The following is a 25,931-nucleotide window of genomic DNA, read 5'->3' on the forward strand; positions in this document are numbered from 1 at the left end:
CTGCGGTGATTCCATCCTGTCTTTTCTCTGGCACTAAAGTATCCGCAGGGCCAAGTACTAACAAATGAGGCATTGCTTCTTTTTAACATGTGGAAAAATACATATAACATAAAATCTACCATCTTAACCATTTTAAAGTGTAGAGTTCAGTGGCATTAAATATTCACATTGCTGTGCTACCATCACCAACATCCATCTCAAGAACTTTTCGTCTTGCAAAACCGAAACTCTGTACCCATTAAACAACAGCTCCCTATTCTTCCCTCCTCCCAGTTCCTGGCACGTCTCTATGAATTTGACTCCTCTAGGTACTTCACTGAAGTGGAATCACACAATATTTTTCTTTCTGTGATTGGCTTACTTTACTTAGCATAATGTCACGGAGGTTCATCCATTTTGTAGTAAGTCCATGTATAAAAATTTCCTTCTTTTTTAAGGATGAACCATATTCCATTGAATGTACATCCATATTTTATTTATCCATTCATCTGCTGGTAGACATAAGGGTTGCTTCCAAATGAGAAATTCTGACCCAATGCTAGTGACATGACGCTCAGGAGACTGGCCCTGGAACAGAGCAGTCTCTTTGATGTTGTGAACACAATCGAAGAATCAATCCAGTGATTAGGACCACAGAGCAGAAAGCTGCTAAAAGGAATTTCCATATGGCTATCTGTCCCAGGAATTGGGACCAGAAAGAGCATTTGTTTAAATACTAAAATAATATGTTGATATAAAGCCCTGGCTGCTTAGGATGGTCTAGAAACAAATCTTCAATTCACTCTAGTTTCTGAAGACCTCCTTCTCGCCTGTTCTTTTTTCCCCCCAGCTTTATTGAGAAATAATTGACATATAACACTGTGTAAGTTTAAGGTGTACAACAGGTCGATTTGCTACATTCATATACATTCGTGTCATTATCACTGTAGCTTTAGCTAATACCCCCATTCACAACACGTAATTCTCTTTTGTGGTGAGAACATTTAAGATCTACTCTTTTAGCAATTTTCAAGCGTACAATACAGTAACTAAAATTACAGTGCTGTGCATTAGATCTCTAGAAGTTATTCATCTTCTAATTGGAAGTTTATACCCTTTGATTAACATCTCTTCAGTTTTCCCACCCCCTAGCCTCTGGTAGCCACTATTCTACTATTTCTTTAAGTTTGGCTTTTTTTAGATTCCCCACCTAAGTGATATCATGCAATATTTGTCTTTCTCTGACTTATCTCACTCAGCATAATGCCCTCAGGGTCCATTCAGGTTGCTGCAAATGGCAGAACTTCCTTCTCTCTCATGGCTGAATATTATTGCATTGTGTGTGTATATACGTATGTATATGTGTGTGTATATATATATTTTTTCTTTCACATCTTCTTTATCCATTCATAGACACTTGGGTTGTTTCCATATCTTGGCTAGTGTGAATGTTGCTGCAACGAACACTGTGGTGTAGATATTTCTTCAATACCCTATTTTCACTTCCTTTGGATATATACTCAGAAGTGGAATTGTTGGATCATGTGACAGTTCTATTTTTAGTTTTTTGAGGACCCTCCACACTGTTTTCCATAGGGGCTGCAACAATTTGCATTCCCACCAACAGTGCAACAAGGGTTCCCTTTTCTCTATATCCTTGCCAACACTTGTTATCTCTTGTCTTTTTGAGGACAGCCATTCTAACAGGTGTGAAGTGATAACTCATTATGGTTTTGATTTGCATTTCCCTAATGACTGCTGATGCTGTGCACCTTTTCATGCACTGTTGACCATTTTAACTTGTCCGCTCTTCTTACCATCCTGTATGTTCTCTTTTGCCTACCTCTCCAGTCTCATAGCCCACTACTTCCATCATCCTGCTGATGGTCCAGCAACACCAAACTGTTTTTAGTGTCCTGCACACACTCTTTGGGCCCTTGCCACCTGGCCTCCGCTGTCAGTGGTCTCTCTGGCTGGAAAGCTTTCTTCTCGTGGCTTACTTCTAGTTAGGGCCACCTCTCAAAGAACCCTTTCTTTTTCTTCTTTGTAGTCCCAGAATTTGCGTGCTTGGCACATAATGGCTGCTTGATAAATTACTGAACTAAATTATATTTGTTACATTCACATTCTCTGTTGAGAAGACAAGTTTAAAGAAAAATTCAAGGATAATGGGATTACAGGTAATTTTTATTTATACTTTAATATGGCTCAAATTTTCTAATGATGTGCTGACTTTTCAAATTTACCTTTCAGGAAAATTTAAGAATAATCTGATCAAGAATAAAGCAGAGGAATCAGTCTACCAGATTTGACGATTCATCAAAAAGCTAGAGTTATCAAGAGTATGTGGTATTGCAGAGGGATAGACACATGGGATGATGGATCGGTACAGAGAACCCAGAAATAGGCCCACACAAATTGCCCAACTGCTTTATGACAAAGGTGCAAAAGCAATTCAGTGAAGGCAGCACAGCCTGGTCAACAAATGGTGTTGGGGCAATCAGGCATCCGTTGCCAAGTACTACTACTGCTACTACTAATGAATAAAATAAAATCTCAATCTAAGTTTCACATCTTATACAAAAATTAACTTAAAACAGATCATGGACTTAAATGAAAAATATAAAACCATAAAATATTTGGGAGGAAAAACATGGAGAAAATCTCTGCAACTGGGCTAGGCAAAGAGTTCTTACATTTGACCAAAATAATACAACCCATGAAATGTAAAATTGGTAAAATGGACTTTAACCAAATCAAAACCTTTTGCTCTGGAAAGACCTTGTTAAGTGGATGAAAAGACAAGCTTCAGACTGGGAGAAAATATTTGCAAACTACGTATTTGATGAGGACTGGTATCTTGAGCATACAGAAAACCCTCAAAACTCAACAGTAAAAAAAGCAAACAATCCAAATAGAAAAGGGACTAAAGACTTGAAGAGAGACATTTGACCAAAGAGAATATACAGACGGCAAATATCATATGAAAAGATATTCAACGTCATTGGCCATAGGGAAATGTAAATTGAAACCAATGGGTAAACAGTTAAACAAATGAACTGTAGTACATCCATACTGTGGAATACTGCTCAGCAGTAATAAAGAATGAACAAGTGATACTACAAGAACTTGGATGAATCTCCAGAGAAATATGCTGGATGAAAAAAGCCAATCCCCAAAAGTTATGTATTGCATGAATCGATTTATATAACACTCTTGAAATAATAATAATATATTAAAATGGAGAAGAGATTAGTGATTATCACAGGTTAAGGATGTGGTGGGTGTGGGATGGTAGAGGATGTGAACATAAAAGGGCAACATAAGGGATCATGTGCTGATGGAAATGTCCTATATCTTGACTGTATCACTGTCAATATATTGATTATCACACTGTACTATAATTTTGCAAGAAGTTACCATTAGGAGAAACTGGGTAAAGGGTACAGGGGTTATCTCTTCACTATTTTTACAACTACATAGCTTCTACAATTACCCGAAAATAAAGTTAAATTTTTAAAAAAGCTCAGGCTTTGGGACAAAGCTAGGTGATGTTGGGCAAGTCGCTTCCTTTCTCTTAGGGCTGAAATGATTAAATTAAGAGATGGATGGTCTAAGCATAGTGCTTGGCACAGGTAAATGCTCAACAGATGGCTATTAAAATGATAATCAGTTAGAAATAGTACTTCTACTCTGAGAAGTCAGAAAAAGATAAGGAACCATGCGGATACAGGTAAATATGGAAATTTGGTCACAATATGTGCTGACAGCTACTCCCTAATAGCTTCAATCTTCTTTGTGAAGAAGGCGGCAATGTCATCCGCTAAGACTGAAGGGATGGATTAACCTTTACTCCCAGAATCTAATCCACTGCCTGGGACACATATATTTAATAAATGAGCTTATTTAACAAATAAAGTTTCCTTAATTCCATTGTTCTTTAGAATCAACACACAAGTTTCTCCAAATTAGCCACTAGGGGGCAGTGCTGCTGCCAATCTTTTCCCCTAAATTTTTTAACTCAGTGAAAATAATAGAAAATTACAGGGCAGTGTGTGTCATAAAGTATTTTTTTCCTCAAGAAGATCTGATTTCAGCTTTATATACATGTATACATGTGTGTGTTCACACCTGTGCACATGCGCGCATGCACACATATATACATGCACATTGCAGCATGATGGGAGGGCTGTTCCTTCTGCCAGCCTCCCACTGCAATCATACAGTGATGCCCCAGAGGCAACACTCACCATTTTCCAGAAGTCATTTGTTTGTAATTCCTCCAGGGCACACAGCAAATCCTGAATAGACCTTTTACACTGTCTTATAATTAATAAATTGGAAAAGACATCGATGAAGAAATCCCCAAAGCTAATCCTGGTAACATTTGCCATAGCTTCTTTCTTTCTTTCTTTTTACTCCTACACCTACCTCCTCCCCAAATTATTGATAAAAAAGAAGTAGGTTTTAAAAAATTTTTTAAATAGTTGCAATAGATTTCATAAACTTCTTTTCCCCTTGTTTCAGATTCTTGATACATTCTTATAATGAAGATTTATCAATCTATAATACCACATGGCTATTATATATACCAGAATAAGCAGCAATTTGGGGGTATGTGTTTAGCAATGGGGCTAGGAAATTTCCTAGTTTGGTTCTAGTGAACTTGGGCCTCTAACGAACAGAGGGAGCTGACAGAGGTTCTAACTTAAAAGAGAAATTCTCAAAACCCTCAAAGAAAAGAAGATGTATGGGAAGACTGTTCCCCAAGAGTTTAGGGTTACACGAACCAGCTCAGTTTCAACTAAGGGAAGTGAACTTCCACAGTAGGGGAGACTTCCATTCATACCAATGGAACACATCACACCCTAGTCTAAGAAAAGCTGTTACTAGTTTGGTCTTATGGGCTGGAGCTGCGAGGGAGATGGGAAAAGGCTGAGGTCATCTTATGACTATAGGCTGTCAAGTACTTCAAATGAGGGAAAGGTGGTTGACCCCACAGCCTCTGAACCCGGTTATTTTGAGCTAAAGTTGCTTGGGAACAAAAATACCCAAGAAATGGATCATAAAGAGGGTAATAGAGTTGAAGTAGTCATCTGTCAATGTAACAGTGTCAACTTGTTTGCAAACTGTTTCAAAACAAAGTTTCAAGGTTGTTTAGGGTAGTGTTCTAACTTGACAATTAAGAGTCCCATTTTTACTGGATACTTTATTCCAGTACGTGGTATGGAATGGTATTACACTTTTATTGATAGTCTTCAGAAGCTCTTTGGGGCCAAAGATTTTTGTTTTTGCTTTATAGTTGTAAAAACATTAATAGCATTAGTAACATTAATAGTTTTATATTAACCTAATATAAAAATTCACCTTTCCTAATGAACTGATACGGCCCTCAAGAGGAGAAAATCTTTCTTAACAATTATAGTTCTTTGGCTACATGGACGTCTCTGAAAATGAGCTTTAAAACTGAGATGAACACTTCATTGTATCATCCCTACTATATTTAAAATCTATGTCCACTTTAAAAAGTCATGTGCTAAATCCTGAGGTTCCCCCCACCCCCCAGCAAATGATCTAAATAAGAGCCTGACTTCATTTACATACACACTCACTTGCACTCCCAACCACACTTCCTTTGAAAAACAGAATGTCACTTCCTCAATCCAGAGGCCAGAAGTCCCTTGGTTCTGATCTGGGGAGCCAAGACAGGAAACTGGTAAGCTTTTGCCTCTCCCCCCATGGACAGCCACTGGTGCAGCTGACAGAGGGCAGGGTCTATTCAGAGCTCCCTTGATGCACTGCAGCTGGAAGGCAACAGCTCACTTCCATGCTGTGGGAATGATCCCAGAGAGTCCAGCACCGAGAGTCAGTTAACAAGAGCATTTCATAGGAAGGGAAGAGAAGAGGATGGGAGACCGGGACATCTTTTAGCGATCTTAATTCCATTTCCAAACTCAGTCGAATAGCCCAGGACTGATTTCAGCCAATTCTCAGAAACTGGCACCATCTTGTACTTTGACCCCACCAAGCAAGGCATCTTCTGGTGTGTGTGTGGGGGGGAAGCCAGACCTCTTCACCGCTCACACCAGGCTGTACGACCTTCCCCAGGATGTTGCCAGCTTCTCACTTAGAAAGGAGAGGCTGTCCCAGCAATTTCAGTAAACACTGTCGGTTAGCACCACCTGGCAACTGAGAACCTTGATCTCTCCCGACCCCAGACCCCAAGGACTGCACAACACAAAACACGGACCAGTTGTAGAAGACCAAACTGCAGTGTCACCATCGGGGGTGGGGTGGGGGGATGCATGTGAGAGGCACACGGAATAAAGGGAAAGAAGGGGGACAAACAAATGAGTCACTTAATACAAGGACTGCACATGCTGCTGACGCTGCCCATGATGCAGAGGCTGTGGACTGGAAGGAAGCAGGCGGCCACCGGGAGGGGCGGTCAGAGAAAGGGAAGGGGGAAAGGGTGTGAGGCGCCTCGCCCTTTGTGGGGGGCGGGCTGCGCGGCCCCACAGCCTACGCCCCCCTTTACCCCCAGCCCCGCAGGCTGGAGCCGCTCGGCGTTAGTATGGTCCCCCAGCCCCGGGAATCAACTCTTTCGGTCTCCAAAAACAATCTAATACAAACTTCAATACTGGATTTAGTTTTACAGGGGGGCTGGCTAGAGAGGCGCCGCCGCCGCGCCCGCCCCGCGGAGAACAAGCCGCAGCCTCAACCTGGTCGCCAGCCCGCTCCGCCCCTCGCAGCGCACCTGTGACAGGTGTGCAGGAGCCTCACACAGCCCCGAGCCGCGGGACCCGCCGGCAGCTCCTCGAACCCCCCCCACTCCCCGGGGCCCGCCCTCCCCGTCGGCGCCGTCCCTCCCGGAGCCCCCAGCCCCTCGGCCCCCGCTCGCGCCCTCGGCGGCCGCACCCGCTCCCGCCCGCACTCACATAGCGCCTCAACTTCTTCTCGGGGGGCGATTTCCTCAGCCAGCCGGTGCACACTACGTCGCCGCCGCCGCTCATGCTGTCGGCAGCCTGGAGCCCGCCGCGGGGTCGGCGGACAAGGGCGCGGGCGCGGGCCGCTGGGTCAGCCGGCTGGCGGTGCGCAGCTCGCGGGGGAGGGAGGGGCCGGGGCGGCCGGCGGCCGCGGGGCGAGGACTAGGCGGCGCGGCCCGGCTGCCTCGCGCGCGCCCCCTCTCCCCGCGCGCACCCGCGCGCTCTCCCAGTCCGGCCGCGGTGGGGGCGCCCCGGCAGGAAGGGCGGCGCGCGCTCGCCACGCCCACAGCCCGCCGCGCCCCCGGGCGGGCCGCCTTCAAAGACGCAAACAGCGCCTCGCGCCTTTGGACCCCAGAGGACCGAGGTTTGCAAGGACGCCTGCGGCCGGCCGCGCCCCCAGGGTCTGGCTTTTTCCCGAAGCCTCAAGCAGTTAGCGGGGCAGGCGGCCGCGCCCCTGGTGGGGGTGGGGTGATGGAAAAGGACTGCGCGGCCTCGAGCGTGAATCGATTTTTCACAGGGGTCGTCAGGAAGGGACCCGAGGGCTGATCCCGTTTCCTATCCATTCCCTGAGTTTCAGGTTTCTGTGGGTCAGGTTCTGGCTGAAATTAGTGATCCGCTTCCCAGCAAGAGTTGCAACTCTCTCGCTCCCTTGGTGGGAGACGGAAAGAAGAAAACAGGCTACTACATGCTGGGCGCTTTTACATTCCTTGCTTACATGATTGTCGTCACAAATCTCCAAATTGGGTGGGCACTATTATTCCCATTTTACAGATAGCCTAAGGTCCCAAAGCCTTTGCAATGCAGTCAAGTTTCTAATTCTGGGCGGTGGATCGGGGTTGGGGGAGGTCCTGCTCATCTGCTATTTAAAGTGGGAGAATTGCTTTAATGGCTGCATTAAAGCAATTTAAGGTCCTCTTATTACCAGAAAATAAAGTCCAGCTGGCTCCCACACTGCCTCTGGGAAAAACAATTCAGTAGAAGAAAATTCTTAACGATTTGCAGAATCAAGAAAAAAAAATGAGTCAATGTACTATTTCATAGTTAATTGGAAGGCAAGGTGGTGTAGAGCAAGAAATTGGGGTCAAAATTCCTCAGAGCTCCAACTTACTGACAGGTTATGAGAACTCTCTCGGGCTCACATGATACAGATGCCTCTCCTACTGTGTTGTGGTGAGACTTAACTGAGATAAAGCATGCGGAAGCACACACCTGACAAATTGAGCAGTGTGGTGGGCATGGTAGATAGAATGGGAAAAAAACGCCAGAAACCTTTGGTAAGGGCTCTTTTCAACTCACAAAGTACTTTTACAAGCAGCATTAAAAGGGAGGTCCGTCCTCTCCCCAGCTTCTTTGAGAAGTGGATAGTAACCCATTATATCAATAGGGAACCGCCGCGGGCAGATGAGTAGAACCAGCATCTTACATTCCGCGTACAACTTTAAGGCTGTTTTGTTCATTTCCCTATCTCTGTGCAGCAAAGCTAGTTGTTTCAAACAGTTGGACATCCTTCTTATTTTACAGATCTTCACTGGGTTGGGGAAAGCTCAACCACTTCAATCAGTTTGTAAAAGCTAATTCTTTACTATATGCATAGATCTTCTAAGCCCCTGGGAGGGTTTAGAGATCAGCAACCCTGGACCCAAAATTTCACCGACTTTCTTCACTATCCGGTGTGCTACTGGATTGCAATTAAAACCAGAACAGTCAGGCTATAGCTGGAACCAGAGCCTCTTAGCCTTCCAACTGAGGGATCCTTAAGCCTCATATAAGGGCTACCACCAGAATTATGGCCATTTTAATGTCTGGCTTTAAGTACCTTAAAACCCGTGAGACAAATATCAAAATATTCAAAGCCTGCCAAATCAATCAGGAGGCGGTGACTCCGGACCAAAATAAAGCAATCATCTGACTTCATTCACTTCTGAGTCATGGTGCCAAGTCTCAGGGATTGCAGAGTCTGAGAAATCTGCACGGCTTGTTTGCAGCTGAGGTTTGTGATACAAGTCAGGCATACACGGGCCCTATATTTCCCTAGAAGAGTAGTCTTCTATTACATATCTTTTAATAGTTATAAGATTCAAGACAGACTGGGAGACCGTTCAGCAACGGTTAGTTGGGAGTTGGGCTGCACTCAGCCAGAAACTTTTTTTGATGAATAGAGTTTATTTATTTTGGGCTGCGTTGGGTCTTCGTTGCTGCATGCGGGCTTTCTGGAGTTGCGGCGCGCGGGGGCTACTCTTCGTTGTGGTGCTCAGGCTTCTGATTGCGGTGGCTTCTCTTATTGTGGAGCACGGGCTCTAGGTGCGCGGGCTTCACTAGTTGTGGCTCACGGGTTATAGAGAGCAGGCTCAGTAGCTGTGGCTCACGAGCTTAGTTGCTCCGCGGCATGTGGGATCTTCCCAGACCAGGGCTCGAACCTGTGTCCCCTGCAGTAGCAGGCGGACTCCCAACCACTGTGCCACGAGGGATGTCCTCGGCCAGAAACTTTTGAGGGTCTTATTTTGTTTAGCAAAAGACGCCCACCCCCCCAATCCCGCCCCCGCCAATATTGTTATGTACAATTTCATGTGGAAACATGTTTGATGTTTTGAGGCCAATGACAAGAGGGGCCTTGAAATACAACAGAGTATCAACTTCAGACATCTTCTCTGAACATAGCCTTCCTTCCCCAAAGTTTAGAGGAAGGGGCTCTTCTTGCTGGTCTACCCCCCATCCCCCAACCTTTTTTATTACTCAGTTGCCGGCACCCAGCTCAGGCTGCTCTTCGGCGGAGGGACTGCTGCTGAGGTCCCGGGCTGCACCCCGGTGTGGCTCAGTCTTCTGAGCCTGAGGCATGTGCCAGGCCTGGAAACAGCCTTCGGATAGAACGTTCCTGTCTGGGCTTCTGGGCCTTTACTAAGTTCTCTCCACTCCCTGCTGGTTTTTTGTTTTGTTTTTTAATGCTCCTTGGTTTTCACTGGAGAGAAATGGAAAACGAATTATTTGAATGGTTTATTTACATGAAGATCGGCGCCATCTATCGGAACCAGTTGGGATGACAGCCCCCCTCCCCTGGACATGCATCACTAGTCTATAATTCAGGCAATTTTGATTAAAGACCGCCGGTATTTCCTGGGGGAATTAATGACCGGCTGCAAGGAGCGCTTTGGGCCATTAATTCTATATTCTCATTAAATCCCCAGGAAATGACCCATCTTATGAGGAGAGCTTCTCTGGAGGAGCGTTGCAGAGATTAGAGAAATGCACACCTGGGAGGAAAGCATGGGCACCACGCTTTGCTCCCGCCCCTCCCCCCACCAAAGCCTGAGTTCTAAAGGGTGCACTGTGGCTTTGAGTGTCGTCAGCGACAGCCTGCATCCGTGCCTGTCTGGGAGTTGAGGGTTTGTGGCCAGTGGCAGGTGCATGGCTGGTGGCACGCTCCCAGAAGCGAGTTGGAAGGGCTGGAAGGAGAGCTGTCCTCAATTGCACACCAGGCCGGGTGATTAATACCGCCCACGCTAAGCCTGACGTCAGGGATCGGACTGGGGATGGGGAGGGATGTTTGTGTCCTAGCCCTTCTGCCTTTTCTCCCTTTCAATTTAGTTGACAGGTTGATTTCACAGCTGAGTGCTGCCTGCCAAGGTCAGTACGACCAGCTGGGCCCCCTCAGCTGGTGACTTGCAGGACACTTGTCTCTCAGGCATGTTGAGGTGGGAGCCTCTTTAACCCCCGGGTGCTTTGAGCCCACTTGGTTCCTTCAATCAAATTACTCCCACCTACTCAAATCAACTTTTGGCATCTGGCTGGGACTAAGATCTGGAAGTGGGCTTGGGGTGTGGTTGAAGACTGAACTGAGCTTCCTCCCTGCCTGCGGCTGCTAACAGTCTGAGAGTTGCTTGACATTACACCCAGTGGGAGACATTTTGGAAATAAGCTTTCTTAAAGTAAACGTTTAAGTCGTTCCCCAGTTTCTCCTTTGTAAAGAATAAGAACCTGTGCTAATTGCTTCGGGGCAGTTAGGCTCCTGGGACATTTCTGCTGACAAGGTGGTGATATCAGTGTACCCACAGATCATGCTGCAAAATCAATTAGCATATTCTTGGAAGAACAAAGACTGTCAAGGTCCCTGGGAAAGTGCCTTAGTACTCCAAACCCTACTTTGCATGATCACCCCTTACTTCCTTCAGAGAGTACTCCTACCTTGAATTACGTCTTGAACATATGTCAAGACCCCTTTCCCTAAAATTCACTGTCTCCAATCCCCAACACAGTTGTTCATTCTTAGATTCACACTGCACCTATATAAACTGGGTTATCACACTGTACTGCAAATATTTGTTTCCTTGTCAAGGACCTGTGAGTTCCTTGAGGACACGACTGCATCTTCCTCATTTTTGTATCCCTAGAACCTCCAAGCATGGTGGCTTGGAGGTTCTGAGCATTACAGCATCTGAGCATTACAGATGCTCAGTAAATGTTTGAGAATGAAGGAACCAACCCTTAAAGGATGACAAGTGGGAGCTATGGACCCCTGGGGCATCTAGAACTCTTTGATCATCCACACCAGATAACAGTACCTGTGAAGGTACCTATAAGCAGCTGAAGTGTTTAAACCGCAGGGACTGGCCTGATGGGAAGGGCTGAACAGCTGGAGGTAATTCTATTAAGTTTCGCTTGTTAACCCTTGGTTTCCAAATCTATCACACAGGTTCCCCAGATACCCTCCTGTCTGGGACTAAGAATTAATATCATTTGCGGTTTATCTGATATCTGGCTTCGTTTTGATAATTCTACCAGGCTCTATCACTTAACCCCTTGTACCAACACTAGCAAGGCTGGAGGAATCATGTTCCCGAACTCAAAGTGGGTTTCATACAACAGCTGACCAGAAATGCCCTTTCTTCTGCACCAAATGCATGCACAGTTACTGTGCAGGTTTGCTAGTCTTTGTTTTGCTGGGGATCCAAAGGCCACAGGTGATTATCTCATCTAACTCTCTAATTTTAACCAGTTATCCAAGACGAGTGTTGGACCTATACAGCCAATGATGTGTTGGTAAAAGTTTAAAACCCAGCTCTCGGGTGGTGGTAGTAATCTCGATTGGTAGTATGTGACAATTTTTGTGGAGCAAATACTAAACCCCCCACAATTCTTCCCCGCAAACAATTTCAAGCTATCAACTTCATGTCTCTGAATGCAGAGTTAAGAGATGCACAGTAATACACCTTTAGTATTTCCATCAAAAAGATACAATAGACGTAACGCCAAGAGCAAAGATAATAGTAAAATGTATTAAAATAATTAGTAACTGATGAGTTTTGTTTATTCCCTTTGTTTTTATATAACTTACTTAATTGTAAGTTTATATGACTTAATTTTTAAATTAAGGTATCATTCACATACCATAAACATCACCCTTTTAAAGTGTACAACTCAGTGGTTTTTAGTGTATTCACGAGTTGTGCAAATATCACTGCTAATTCAAAACATTTTCATCATCCCAAAAGAAACTCCATGTCCATTAGCGGTCACTCCTCATTCCCCCAACCCCATCCCCTGGCAACCACTAATTTACTTTCTGTCTCTGTGGATTTGCCAATTCTGGATATTTCATATAATCGGAATCATATACTATATAGCCTTTTGGGTCTGACTTTTCACTTTGTATAATGTTCTCAAGGTTCATCCATGTTCTGATGTATATCAGTTTTTCTTCATTCCTCTTCATGGCTGAATAATATTCCATTATATCCAAGTACCACATTTTATTTATCCATTCATCAGTTGATAGACATTTCAGTTGTTTCCACTTTTTGACTATTATGAATAATCTTGCTATGAACCTTCATGTACAAGTTTTTGTGTGAACCTATGTTATCATACTCTTGGCTATATAACTAGGAGTTGAATTGCTGAATCATACTGTGACTCTGTGTTTAACTTTTTACAGAACTCTTTAACTATTTCCCACAGTGGTTACATCATCTTACATTCCCACCAGCAATGTTTGAGGGTTCCAATCTGTCCACTTCGTCTCCAATACCTGTTATTTTCCACTTTTAATTATAATTTAATTTTAACATTATTCTTTAGCAATCAGCTTGCAAATTTTTTCCATAACTTAACAATCCATTCTCACAGGCTGGTATGAGCCAGCCCAGCATACCACTGCATACAGCCCTCCACATAAAATCCCACTGTCCTTCTCTTTAGTCAGTTCCACTTCTTTTTGCTGACAAGAGTGATACTCAACAGATTCGGATTTCCTTCTTACATTCTTCCTATAGAAAACCGAAACAGGAGATCTCAGGTTTTTTCTCTTCTGGAATGAAGATTTTTAATTCTGGAGAATCACAAGGTTTTCAGCTCTACCAAGCACTCTGGGCAGAACAGAGTGTTTCCCTCCTCCATTTATGTTGAGAAACAAAAATAAAACCCAGAATGTGTCTTCCTGACACCCAGATGTATCTTCTGGATGGGCTCTCAAACGGTTGCTTCAACAGGGCAAACAGCTGTGGTCTGTTTCAACATAATTTGATGTAATCAGGGTTAATTTTGGTGATGCAGTAACTCTGTAGCCTGTTTTTTAACTGGATTACTGTTGGGTCAACAATCATGTGGCATTACATTTAGTGGCTGAAACAAAAGCCAGAATTAAAACAGCTTCCCCCCAGCACCCTTCTAAATGACAGCCCCACTGGAAATGGAAGTTATGAGGCACATTTAACATAATTAACTAAAAACAGAAAGTAGCTGCAGTCAAATTACATGCAAGCTTCTCCAAGGTCCAGTGTCCACTGAGAAAAGAGCTGGAAACTTACTTGTTGTTTTCTTTTCCTAGAGTCGTTAGAAACATGTTGGCAGACATCATTATAACTTCATATTTGGAACTGTTTCTGAAGAACAAAGTCTTTATCTTACTTTGAGATCTGGCCATGAGTGTTTATGCCAGCCCAGCAGCAGGGTTTGGGCTGCTCTAGGCACACACACTTTCTGATTTAGTCTCTTCCCACTTTTCAGTTTTGGCTAGTCTGAAACACAGCTAAGGCCCGTGACAAAAGCCATCCTTAAACAGTTCTGGAAAGCAGAATCTTCAAAAATAGATGTCTTGGGAAGCTGCCAAATGTGTTGGTTCTTCAAAACCTCTTTAATCCAATTTTGTAGTTCAAAGAAAGGTCTGATGTGTATCCAATCCCCTCTGTAAATAAGTCTCCATTCATTTGTTTTTGTGACTTAGAGAATCAAGAAACTTGAAAAGCAAAGAAGTCATCACTTACCCTCCTGCATCTTATTTATTAGGAATTCCTCTTCTAAATAATTTCTTGATCAACAAATATTCCAGAATAGTATGTGTGACGAAAAGGTAATGAGGCTTAAAGAGTAAGGAGAATTCTTTCCATAAGTCAGACGGTGTACTAATGTCTTTTAGTTGTAAAAGCAGATACCCATTTAAAATTTGCTTAAGCCCCAATAGGGAATTTACTGTTTTTTTTTTTGTTTGTTTTAAAAAGAGGCATATCCCATGGAACCCAAGAAATAGTTGAATGTGGCCTCAGGAAGGGCAGCAACCAAGGACTAAATATAGCAAGAACCAGGCAGCCAGTCTGTGTGTCTGTCTCTCTCAGAGGCCATATGGTTTTTCATCTCTCAGCATTTTGCCTTCAGTTCTTTCTTTCTGCAGACTTTCTCTGTCTCTTACGGTACATGTTTGTCTTAGAGCTCCTAAGTTTACATGTTCCTGGTTCAAGCAACTAGTCCAGACTGTCTAGCGTTCTCAACCCCAATTTTCTAAGAGAAAATGAGACTGGTCCATTTGGGGTCAGGTATCCATCCCAGTCCTACCAGCAAGGGAAGCTCATGTCCCCAATATGTCTGCTGGGGTTTTACTGGCTAGGATAGGGGTGGGGGAATTCTCAGAGGAAAGATGGGTTCGATAACTAACTAGATACCTTGAAAGGTGTTTAATAGAGACATGAACACCAATCTTGTTTCTTGCAGGACATACCCAGTATCTATCATTTGAAACTCAGAAAACACTTAGGCATGTATTTCTATTCAAGTACAAAATGTTCATATTCCTATATATATTACTTGGGAATTATTATTTATGTACTTGTTATTCAGTTTTTTTTTAAGTTTTAAATAATTTTTATTGAAATATAGTTGATTTACAATGTTGTGTTTTTTTTGGTTTGTTTTTTTGGCTGCATTGGGTCTTCGTTGCTGCATGAGGGCCCCCTCCAGTTGCGGCGAGCAGGGGCCACTCTTTGCTGTGGTGCGCGGGCCTCCCATTGTGGTGGCCTCTCCTGTCGCGGAACACGGGTTCCAGGTGCATGGGCCTCAGCAGTTGTGGCTCGCGGGCTCCAGAGCGCAGGCTCAGCAGTTGTGCCACACGGGCCTAGTTGCTCCGCAGCATGTGGGATCCTTCCGGACCATGGCTCGAACCCTGCATTGGCAGGCAGATTCCCAACCACTGCACCACCATGGAAGTCCATGTTATTCAGTTCTCAATAAAGATTTTCTGAGAACCTACTTTGACAAGTTCAGCATAGGAATACTGAGGTGAGTAAGACCAGGGTTTTAAGAAGTTCAGGGTCTTTATGGGGAGAGAAATAGATAAGCAGATGTCTATAGTAGTATGTGGGCAATGTTATAATAGAGGTATGTTCAAAGGATTGTGAGAGCACAGAGGAATCATCAGCCCAACAAAATTATCAGTTTGTCCCCCCTATATCGGGACAAACAGTAAGGGTTTTCCTTGTCTTTGGGTGCCTCACACAAAGAGGCACAGAGTAGGCATTAATTAACGTTTGCTGAATTAGATGATGTAAGCAGTAGCTCCTTCAATTTTGAGGCAAGAAACTTATCTAGATTTAGAGAGCAAGGTGGAAAAAAACACTAACTAAAAATATGAGCGACTCCAACTAAATTCGTCTTAGGACTTGCTTCTGAATTTCCTCCACCAATCAAATAATTCATTCAACAAGTATTTACTCAGTACCTACTATGTGCAAGGCACTTGGCTAGGTGCTGGTTATGTAATGATGAACAGCATGGAGAGGTTCTTGACAAGCCTACTAAGTCACTGTACTCCAGAAGCAGTGCTGGAGAGTTGCCCTAGAAACTCACCTTCAGTAACAGATTACAATGACAAATTACTAGTTGAACTCATAGTTTCTTCTGATCCCTGACTTTCTGTTCTATGTTCAGGCAGTGGCTTCAGACTTGGGTTTAGGCTGAAAGGGCTAATTTAAAAATTCAATTTATGAAATATTTTAGAGACATAGAGGGGGGAAAGTCAGTTTGGGAATTATTTTTTAAGGAATATCTCCCTTTTGTCTGATGGGTACATTTACTTTTTTTTGACACCTAATTTATGATACCTAATTCATTCAAGAGTTATTTAATGAGTACCCTCTATGTTCCAGATACTCTCCAAGGCACTGGACATACAAAGATAAATACACTCTCCTGTTCTCATGGAGCTCACGTTCTGGCAGAGAAGACAAGTGACAATATAAGAGGACCGGTATTTTCATATGGTTCTGAGGGAGCATAATGGAGGGAGGGAGTCTGGAAGCCATTGACCAACCCTTGGTATCTAGAGGTGCAAGTCATATAAACACTAACACTAGTAATATAAACACATGAAAAGGTAGAAATCCTAGCTGCATTTTGGAGTGTCACCATTCTTGAAATAAAGCCTCATGGCCTCAGACAGTGTGATTAGAGCTGTTAATATTTTGATTCTAGGTGACTAAGAGGTGACAGGTGTGTAGCCTGAGAAAGCCACCCAAGTCCGTTCATAGGCATGTGGAGACAAGCAGTGCTCTGTCAGGATGCAGGGCACACTCCAGCCTGATGAGCAGGACAGGATTCTGTTGAAGGCTGCTAACCCACTAGAAAAAAGTTAATCAAGAGTGAAATGACAGTCAAAATAAAGACACAAAAGGTCCACATATGGTATCTTTGTGGTTGTTGATCCATGAATAGCCCACTCCTAAGTTTTCTGAGAAACATTAACTAGATACAAGAGCCTTCCTGCACAAGTTAGTAAACTAGAAGTAGGTTGGGTTTCTTTTCAATAAAGTTGACATATCTGGTTGGGGGAAGGGGTGGAGAAAGGAAGGGGAAGCACCTGGATGTTGCTGTATTGCAGGCATAGGAGGAATCAGAGTGGGAGAGAAAAACATGCACAGAGAAAAAACATGGGAGAGGTAGTGGAAGAGAAAGGAAGTGAGGCAGAGATAAAGGTCGAGAGATGTGGCAGGATCTATGCCACATGAGTTCCAGAGCAACACCACTCTGCAGGCTGGCTTTCCCATCCTTGATATAGAGGCACAGAAGCCAGCTCAAAGGTCCACACAGGGGACTTCCCTGGTGGCACAGTGATAAGAATCCGCCTGCCAATGCAAGGGACATGGATTCCTGGTCCGGGAAGAGCCCACATGCCGCAGAGCAACTAAGCCCATGCGCCACAGCTACTAAGCCTGTGTGCCACAACTACTGAAGCCCATGCACCTGAGAGCCCATGTGCCGCAACTACTGAAGCCCGCGCGCTCTAGGGCCCACGTGCCACAACTACTGAAGCCCGCGCGCCTAGAGCCCGGGCTCCACAACAAGAGAAGCCACCGCAATGAGAAGCCCGCACACCGCAACGAAGAGTAGCCCCTCCTCACTGCAATTAGAGAAAGCCATTGCGCTGCAAAGAAGACCCAATGCAGCCAAAAAAATAAAATTAAAAAAATATATATATTAAAAAAAAAGGTCCAGACAGAACAATCAAATTCTTCAATGAGCAGATCTGTGTAATTATTACTTTTTACAGTAAAAACATTAAAACCTCACTGAAGGTTTCTCACAGTGTGAAGTTAAACCACCTATATTAGAATCACTCAGGGTGACTGTTTGAAGAATGCTAACTGTGTGCTGTTCCATCCTAGACCTTTCAGGGTGGAACAGACTTTCTAGGGTGGTATCAGGATAATCTGAACTTTTAATAAGCTCCCCAGGTGATTCTTATACATAATAAACTTTAACAAAGATTATACAAAATGGGAGTCCCTGAGACGTGGGAGCATATCCTATTTTTCTCTGTGTTCACAGAATCGAGCACTTAACCTGGCACAGTGCATCTACTGAATTGAATAGGCCAAAGAGATTTTTAAAGAAAAGTCGCTCAATTCCACTGTCCTGAAACAGCTGATTCCGTTTTTTCCCATATGCTTCTAGTCCATGTGCACAGCTTTTACACTGTTGTAACTGCAAAGTACAACTTAAAAATTTTTCAACACATTTTCTCTTATAATTTTTATGGCTATAAAATATTTCATTCAACATGTAATAAATATCTTACTTCATACAGATTTTTTTTTTTGAGTTTTGAAAAGGATTCCCTTAGGAGACCTTACATTTGTGTAGTGTTGTCAACTTATGAAACCCTTTCACACAGTCTTCGCCGTTTCTCACAACACTCTGTAAGTTAAATATTATCCTCATTTTGCAGATAAGTATACAAACTCAGAGATAAAATAACTTGCTCAAGGTTCCACAGCTGGTAAGTAGAGCGTCAGACATAAACCAGAGTCTTCTCCCTCTACGTCTAATACCCCTTCCAAGACACGAAACATCCAGCACATTTTCTGGCAGAAATCTGACCCGACAGTTTCCTGATGCAAAAACCTGTAACACAGAAGGCAGAAGATGGAAATTACATTTAAAGAGATCGTTGGCCAGCCGTATCCTAACTGTATAAGGAATCCGTTTCTGCCTTTTGGGGCAATGCAAAGAAAATGTAGTATCAGTAGAAATCTTCAGTAAAGGAACTTACTGTTCTTCAACAACAAATCTATATATGACCCAAGTCCATTTCTGCAATCCCCAAATAAAGGGGGTTGGTACTGCCCTGAACATTCTGAAACTCTGAGCTCTTTCAGCAGTATTACAGATACAGGAGGAGGAACAATTACTATAGGCTGTAAGACAGACAGGGAGGAGGCACTGGAGACTTTAAGCTCTTCTAACGTCAAGACTGGTATCACAGGGTACTCGGGTAGCAGCTGAGTGGACAGTGAAAAGAAGCATTACTCTACTAAGAGAAAGGCCCACCTTAAGGATACTCTGCCTGGCGAACACCCTAGTGGGGTGCAAGCTCTTCAGGGAAGGACAGACTGTCCCAAGTGAGCAGCTACAGAAACTCTATTCTGGAGAAGAAAGTGTGTGGCTGTTTCTAATTTATATTTGCATGCCATGGAGAGGCAGGTTCTATTACTATCAGGTCACAATCAGAGTTCTCCAAGTATTAAAAAAAAGTTACCTCTTAAGACAGTTCTTAATTCACTGAAGGTTCAGTGGGTAAATTAGTAGGAACTGGGAAAAATACAGAGGAGGGTAATTTATACATCATATACAGGGGAAGGGATATGATCTCTAAGAGATTTTTCAAATCTAGGATCATTGGAAAACAGCAAACCAGCAGTTCTTGTTGAGCCAGTGTGCAGAGAAGGTTCTGCATGTGGCAGAAGCCAGGTTCTGCAAAATACAGTTCTGTGTACATGTGTATTTGTAGCACGAAAAAAACCTTTGCTGCAGGGGCCCACCAAGTTTCTATTTTCAGAGTATCATCTTGAAATATCAAAGGCTGATCACTTTGGGAAGGCTATTAATAATTCCTATCAAAGTTCTTTCATCTGCCTTTCTATGTATATTCTAGGATGATCCTAAGAGGAAAGTAGGACAAATGTGAACACAGACTCATTTAAAAAACTGCATAGTGAGCTTAAGTACACTGCTGGGTCTGGGACTCTGTATTCCATTTTCAATGTTTCTCTTTACTAGAATGTATTTGGGCTCAACCATCATTTTCCATCACATTCTTAAATTTCTTCTCCCTGTACAGAATAAGGAAATCAGAGGCCAAAGTGTGTTTTGCACTGGGGCTTAAAAGGCAAGATTCTTTTATTACTATGAGGAGTTCAGTGCTTTCAGTTTCTCTGGAGGCTGAGAGTGGTGAACTTTATTTGTAGTCTTACTCCCCCTCATTATTAGGAATTCCTAATAACCAATCTCCATAACAAATAAACTAACTGAACCAAACAAATTTCAGGCACAGTAAGCTACAAAGGAACAAGGTCCACAATATATTGTGGACATGTTAAAAAATACTGTAAACTGTAAAGCAATGTCCAAATGATAGTCATATTATTAATAACAATTATGAACAGTAAAGATGTAGCAGAAGGTTATTGAAAAGTCATAAACTATGTTAATTCAGTGATTAGCTGCCTGAATGGCAGCTTACGAACCATCTAAACTCCTGATTTCTTTACAAAGGTCCCCCAGAAACTACCACACAGTGTACTAATAATGGCTGTAAATCCACTGGATTCCAAAGCAAACTGCACAAGAGCCAGCTGCAGTGTTAGCTGATCCAAGGGGCAATCCAGGGCTCCTGACAATGGTGGAATGTCTAAGTTTCTGGAGGGGTGCTAACCATGATCTAATAAGACCTGTCTTATAGAAATCCTACTGAAGTATTTTGGTGTAGGGTGATTAAGGTGGCTTTCCACTCTTTCCTTAATGCTTTTGCCATCTTTTCATTGGAATTGAAGCTGGGAAGAACTACTGTCAGATATTACTCCCACCTGTTTTCTTTTTATTATACATACTTTAGATTGTAGACTGAATACAAATATTGATCAGAAGCCAAAACGCCCCAGACATTTCTTATCAATTCAATCCAGGCCAATCTGTCTTTCAACTCTGCATTTTTATGTTCTTGCCTCACCACTTACTAAAATAAATATATGAATAAAATAACAATCCAAATAAGCATCTCTCATCTATAATTACCTGAAGAGATTTAAAGAAGGGTAGAGTTAATCCATTTCACCAGTTGCATCTTCAATGCCTGTTCAGTCCTGCGTGAAATGTCTAGATTCAATTTATAGAGAATATGAATGTATAACACTGTAGAGGGGTGCTTCTAGCAGATTCTGTTTGGGAGGGACAAAAGGTCAAACCATTCCTTTGCTGTTCTGTGAGAGTTAAAAGTCTCTGGGCTGGGTCAGAGGGTAGGAGAGCTATGTCTAGATCTGGAATGGATCACTCACACAATTAAGTTCTTGTGAGACCCTCCTAATACCCCCCCAACCCCCCTGTCAAAAAAACCCCACAAACCCACGACAGCACAACTTACGCAGGCAAGCGGACAGCCAGATGGAAAGTAACTATTTTTCTCCACCTTCTTCAAAATTTGAAATGAGAATGGGAACTAATGATGGAAAAAAACATTTCTAAGTTTTAGAACACACTCTTACTTGGGTTACTATTTTGAGGTAATGTTTGGAAACCTTGGGAAAGCAGAATCTGATTTTTCCCTCATTGGAAACTGGTTACTCAAATGAAAATTAATACCCTCAAATCCCCTTTTAACTCACAAATTAAGCCCTATGGTATTATAGAACAGACCATCCTTAACTATTAAATCCACATTTTTGTTCATTATACATAGAATTATACAACGCTGTTTCTATGTAGAATCTGGATATTCATATATCAGCTGACAAGCCAACATTTAAAAGGTTTTTTTCTGTTGATGCTGCCTGCAAGCAATGGTTTAGTTTTGGCATTTTCATCATCCTTGTCTGACATTAGTGCTTGTTTTTTGTTTACTTATTGGTAAAATATAAGTATTGAGCCAAAGATGTAAATGACTAGGCCGTTTGAAGTGGCAAGTGTCTGGCTTCAACCAGATACTCTTTATGTGATCAACTGTGAAAGAAAAGAATGAACAAATAAGTATGAAGGTTCGGAAATACACTGCTGCAGACTCAGATAAGGAAGAATGTATGTTTGACTCCTTGAGAAGGAGCCTTTTCCACCTCACATACACACATATCGAACACACTTAAGTCTATTGTTAAACTTTCAGCGATTGACCTCATTATAAGTTTTCAGAGACCTAGTATGTACTAAAATAAAATCTAAAGGTCACACTTTAAATCAATTATTATTAGTGACTATGTGCATCAAAAATTCCTAGAAGATTAAGAGATAGAAGGATCCTTAGAGTTCATCTACTTCAAAGCGATAGCTCTGCAGATGAAGTAACTGGAGGCCACAAGGATGATCTTACTTGCCTAATGCTCCACAGTTAAGCCAATGGTGGCACTGGGACCAGAACCTGGGGCTTCTCTCATTCAGTATTCTTTCTATCACTGATATTTTTGATGCCCAGCCATCATGTTAACATCACAATTCTGACTGGCTCCTCAAAAATCACTGCAGGCATGATCCCTAATAGCCTTGGAAACTATTAGTGCATCCAGGTTTGGGGCCTGTGAATGTTTGTGATTCTTACTCCACAAAATACAGTATCAAGACTTAAAAGCCAAATCAAATTAACTGATGTCACAAATGGTTTCTCTAAGCCTAGGGGAGCATAGGCTCAGTTGTGTGTTTTGTGGCTGGAGGTGATCGTTCCCCCCAAGTTGCTGCTGACAGTGTCTGCCATTGTTCTCAGGCCCATGTGTGTAGCCATAGCCACATACTCAACCTGCTACGACAGAGACAGCCTTCACTGATTTCTAATAGATGTGCGTGGCAAGCGCAGTGCCATGGACAGGTAAGAGGGACTACAAGGCAAACGTAAGAAGAGGAACAGAATCTGAGTGCTTGACCTATTTTATCCAAACAATTGTTTCCCAAACACTACCACAGGGTTGTGTTTTGTTTTGTTTTGTTTAACATCTTTATTGGAGTATAATTGCCTTACAATCGTGTGTTAGTTTCTGCTTTACAACAAAGTGAATCAGCTATACATATACATATATCCCCATATCGCCTCCCTCTTGCGTCTCCCTCCCTCCCACCCTCCTTATCCCTCTAGGTGGTCACAAAGCACCGAGCTGATCTCCCTGTACCACAGGGGTCTTGATTACAATGAACCTGAAATCTTATAAAATACGGTATATTTTATTATTTAGCGACTTCAGGGGAAGGGAGAGCTGATAGTGCCACACTTCTTAAAGAATTCCTTCTTCACTAATTCTAATTTTTGGGGTGGGAAACTTAGGTACCCAGCACAAATGGGTAAATAATTCATATAAGAAAATGTTTTCAAATAAATAAGATTTATCTCTGTGTGTGATTTTTTAAACTATACTTTAACGGAATTTAAAAAATAAGTTACATATATATATTTCATTGTTTATATTCTTAAGCAGAACCTAGTAAACATAAGTAACATGTTTTACACAGAAGAAGAAAAAAAATGGTTTCTCTATTTTATCTTCCAGGTCTAAGGTTAAATATCGCCTTTTCAGGGATGCCCCCTCTAGCAAGCTAATCTATGATTGCCTTGTTCTTCATAAAATTTTATAGCACATACCATATTTTGAAATAATACATTCGTTGACTTATCACTGGTATATCTTCCCTAATAGACTGTACATCCATGAAGGCAAGGGTCAGTTCACTACTGTTTATGTAGCACCTAGCACAGTCTGTGGCATGTAGAATAAGCTCAGGTAATATCTGTTGAGTAAACAAATGAATTTATCTCTCTAACCCATGGTTGAGGCAAGCCTTATGGAAGCTTTAATTTTTCCTTTTATCCTGTCCTAAACTTGGTATCTAAGCCCAAGGATTAAAGTTCCAGGGAAGCAGATTTTAGCTCAGCAGAAGCTACCAATTAGAGAGCTTCAGAAATGGAATGAGCTATTCTGTGGGGTACTGGGCTCTTTGCCAAGAGGCTGCCAAGGTACATAGGATCCCTCTGCTTTAGATAGAAGTTCGACCTTGACAACCTCTCAGCGTCTCCTATGACTTCCAACTCTAGGTTCTGCAGTTCTTTCCAGTTGTTTGATTTTGAGTTAGGTTAAAATAAAGAATGCATATAGAAACTCATTAGGAAGTGACCTAAGATAAGTCATCTAATGAGACTTAGAAAATTGATTATTCAGGCATGCATGCCTTTTTATAATTATTTGATACATATGAATCCTACTGAGTTCACCATTTGCCATAAGTCCATATATCTGCATCTCAACGAAGACTAAAAGTAGAGTTAAAAAAAATTTGTGTAGCATTTCAGTTTTAAACACATACACACACACGCACACACACTTCCATGTAATTACTATATCACGTCTGTGAGGAAAATGATGCATGAGCTCATACAGAGTAAGTAGCTTATCCAAACTCATACTTGTGACTGCTAGAACCATCAGGTCGTGAAGTCCCAAATCAGTGATCTTCTCACTCTAATATGCCCTGTTACTTTTTGACTCCAGAATTATCCTCCCTTTAGGTTTAGCTATATATCCTCATCTTGGATGCAAAATACCTTTCTTCCAAATTTCACTGGGAAAAGGCCAAATGGAATTTAAAAACCTGTTTTTTTCTTTCATAGGTATCGAAAATCTATTTTATTATCAGAGACGTTATAAATATCTAACATGAACTAACTGCAACACAACAGTGATTAGTTTAAATAATACATCTTGTTAGCTTTTATAATTTAGGATCAACAGTTATTAAATGTGATTTTTCATGTAGTCTGATGAAAAAAGATTTCAATTCACAATAGCAATTTTCTTAATTCAAGACCCGAAAAAGGAATATTTTCTTCTGTAATGTTTAGTAAAGCAATGAGAATAAGATGGGAATTTATCATAGGTTAAATGGGAAGGGAGAAAAGATCCAACAACATTTTATTTTTAGCTAGTAGTTGCTTCTCAAAGGTCACAGAGGGCAGTGGTCTACTGATTAAAGACAAAGTAAAATACACAATTTTGGGACTTCCTGGCGGTCCAGTGGTTGAGACTTTGCCTTCCAGTGCACGGGGTGTGGGTTCGATCCCTGGTCGGGGAGCTGGGATCCCACATGGCTTGCGGTTAAAGCATAGAACTGAAGCAATATTGTAACAAATTCAATAAAGACTTTAAAAAAATGGTCCACATCAAAAAAAAAATCTTGAAAAAGTAAAATACACAATTTCATCCTGTCCTAGAGTTTGAAAAGACCTTTGAGATCATCTAGTTCAATTTCTTCATTTTTTTCTTAATTGACACAATAGCTTTGAGATTCTATCTGCTATAAGTACCTCTTCTTGATGGAGTTCATCTTTCCATGAAATGCCTTCAACTTTCAATGAAAATCATGATCACATGTATCTTTCATGTATCTTCTAGCATGACAATTACATATTGAAAACTTCTGCATTTCAACAGTTCAAACATGCATTCTCCTGTATGTATATTCATGTGCAGTACCTCTGGCACAGGGTGGTTTTCCTTAAGCAGTCTTCAGCTACAAAAGACACGAATGAGTAAATCTTGGAAAAGGGATAACATCTTTGATATTGTCAATTCCCAAGATGCACTGCAGATAGCGTTCAAATCCCATCCCAAAACCTCCATGTGGCACAGATCCAAATTGACGGAGGTCCAGATACCTAATTTTGAAAAACAGAGAATCATTACCTATAAACGCTTCATTTAAGATCAGATGTTATGACAGAATTTTGTGTTTCAAAAGTTTTTTGCAATCATTTGTTATCGTCACATCACTGCGGTAGACCAGTCTTTTTACAGAGAAGTTAAAGTGATCTGTCCAAGATTACCCAGGCAAACAGCAGCATATCCTGTCATGCATTCATGGGCTTTGGTCACTTGATCCTTATTCTTTAAAGTTTGTTAGATGCTTATATACAGAAAACTTGTCTCATGAGGCTACAGGAAAATTTCTCATAACTTATTTTTCTTTAAATATATTCCTCTTCTATGTCTTGGTATATCTATGATAACGTTCTTGTTTTTCCTTACCAAAATTATATTGTTCAATACACAGAGAAGGGTGAAGAGTTTTGCCTGATGTATTACAAAAAGAGACCCCCTACTAGACTAGACTGTAAGCTACATCAAGGTCAGGAACTGCATCTTAGCCAACCTTTATCTCCAGTGACTGTCTGGGAATAGATGCTCA

The 25,931-nt window shown here is 42.1% G+C and overlaps 2 protein-coding genes across 14 annotated transcripts in view; both read right to left on the bottom strand.

Annotated features, from left to right (window-relative positions):
- Nucleotides 1-7,059, bottom strand: part of GAB2 (GRB2 associated binding protein 2) — a 178,913-nt gene extending 171,854 nt beyond the window's left edge. For all 3 annotated transcript variants that reach the window (XM_060160125.1, XM_060160123.1, XM_060160124.1), the window contains exon 1: nucleotides 6,918-7,059. In XM_060160125.1, the coding sequence (XP_060016108.1) occupies nucleotides 6,918-6,992 (75 nt within the window). In that variant the 5' untranslated portion in view covers nucleotides 6,993-7,059. The remainder of the gene's footprint in view (nucleotides 1-6,917) is intronic.
- Nucleotides 7,060-17,475: 10,416 nt separating this feature from the next.
- The window catches only part of NARS2 (asparaginyl-tRNA synthetase 2, mitochondrial), a 142,766-nt gene continuing 134,310 nt past the window's right edge, over nucleotides 17,476-25,931 (bottom strand). For 3 of the 11 annotated variants that reach the window (XR_009542484.1, XR_009542485.1, XR_009542478.1), the window contains 3 exons: nucleotides 25,051-25,401; nucleotides 20,796-20,876; nucleotides 17,476-18,626 (listed from right to left, as the gene is read on the bottom strand). Coding sequence is in view for 1 of the 11 variants with exons in the window: in XM_060160127.1 (XP_060016110.1) it covers nucleotides 25,257-25,401 (145 nt within the window). In the remaining 10 variants the exon portion in view is untranslated. Of the gene's footprint in view, nucleotides 18,627-20,795; nucleotides 20,877-21,141; nucleotides 21,217-24,641; nucleotides 25,402-25,931 lie in introns of those variants that run through there. The other 8 variants (XR_009542486.1, XR_009542482.1, XR_009542480.1 and 5 more) reach the window with 7 other exon arrangements.

This window comes from Lagenorhynchus albirostris, chromosome 9 (genome assembly GCF_949774975.1).
Source record: "Lagenorhynchus albirostris chromosome 9, mLagAlb1.1, whole genome shotgun sequence".
Classification (NCBI taxonomy): domain Eukaryota; kingdom Metazoa; phylum Chordata; class Mammalia; order Artiodactyla; family Delphinidae; genus Lagenorhynchus; species Lagenorhynchus albirostris.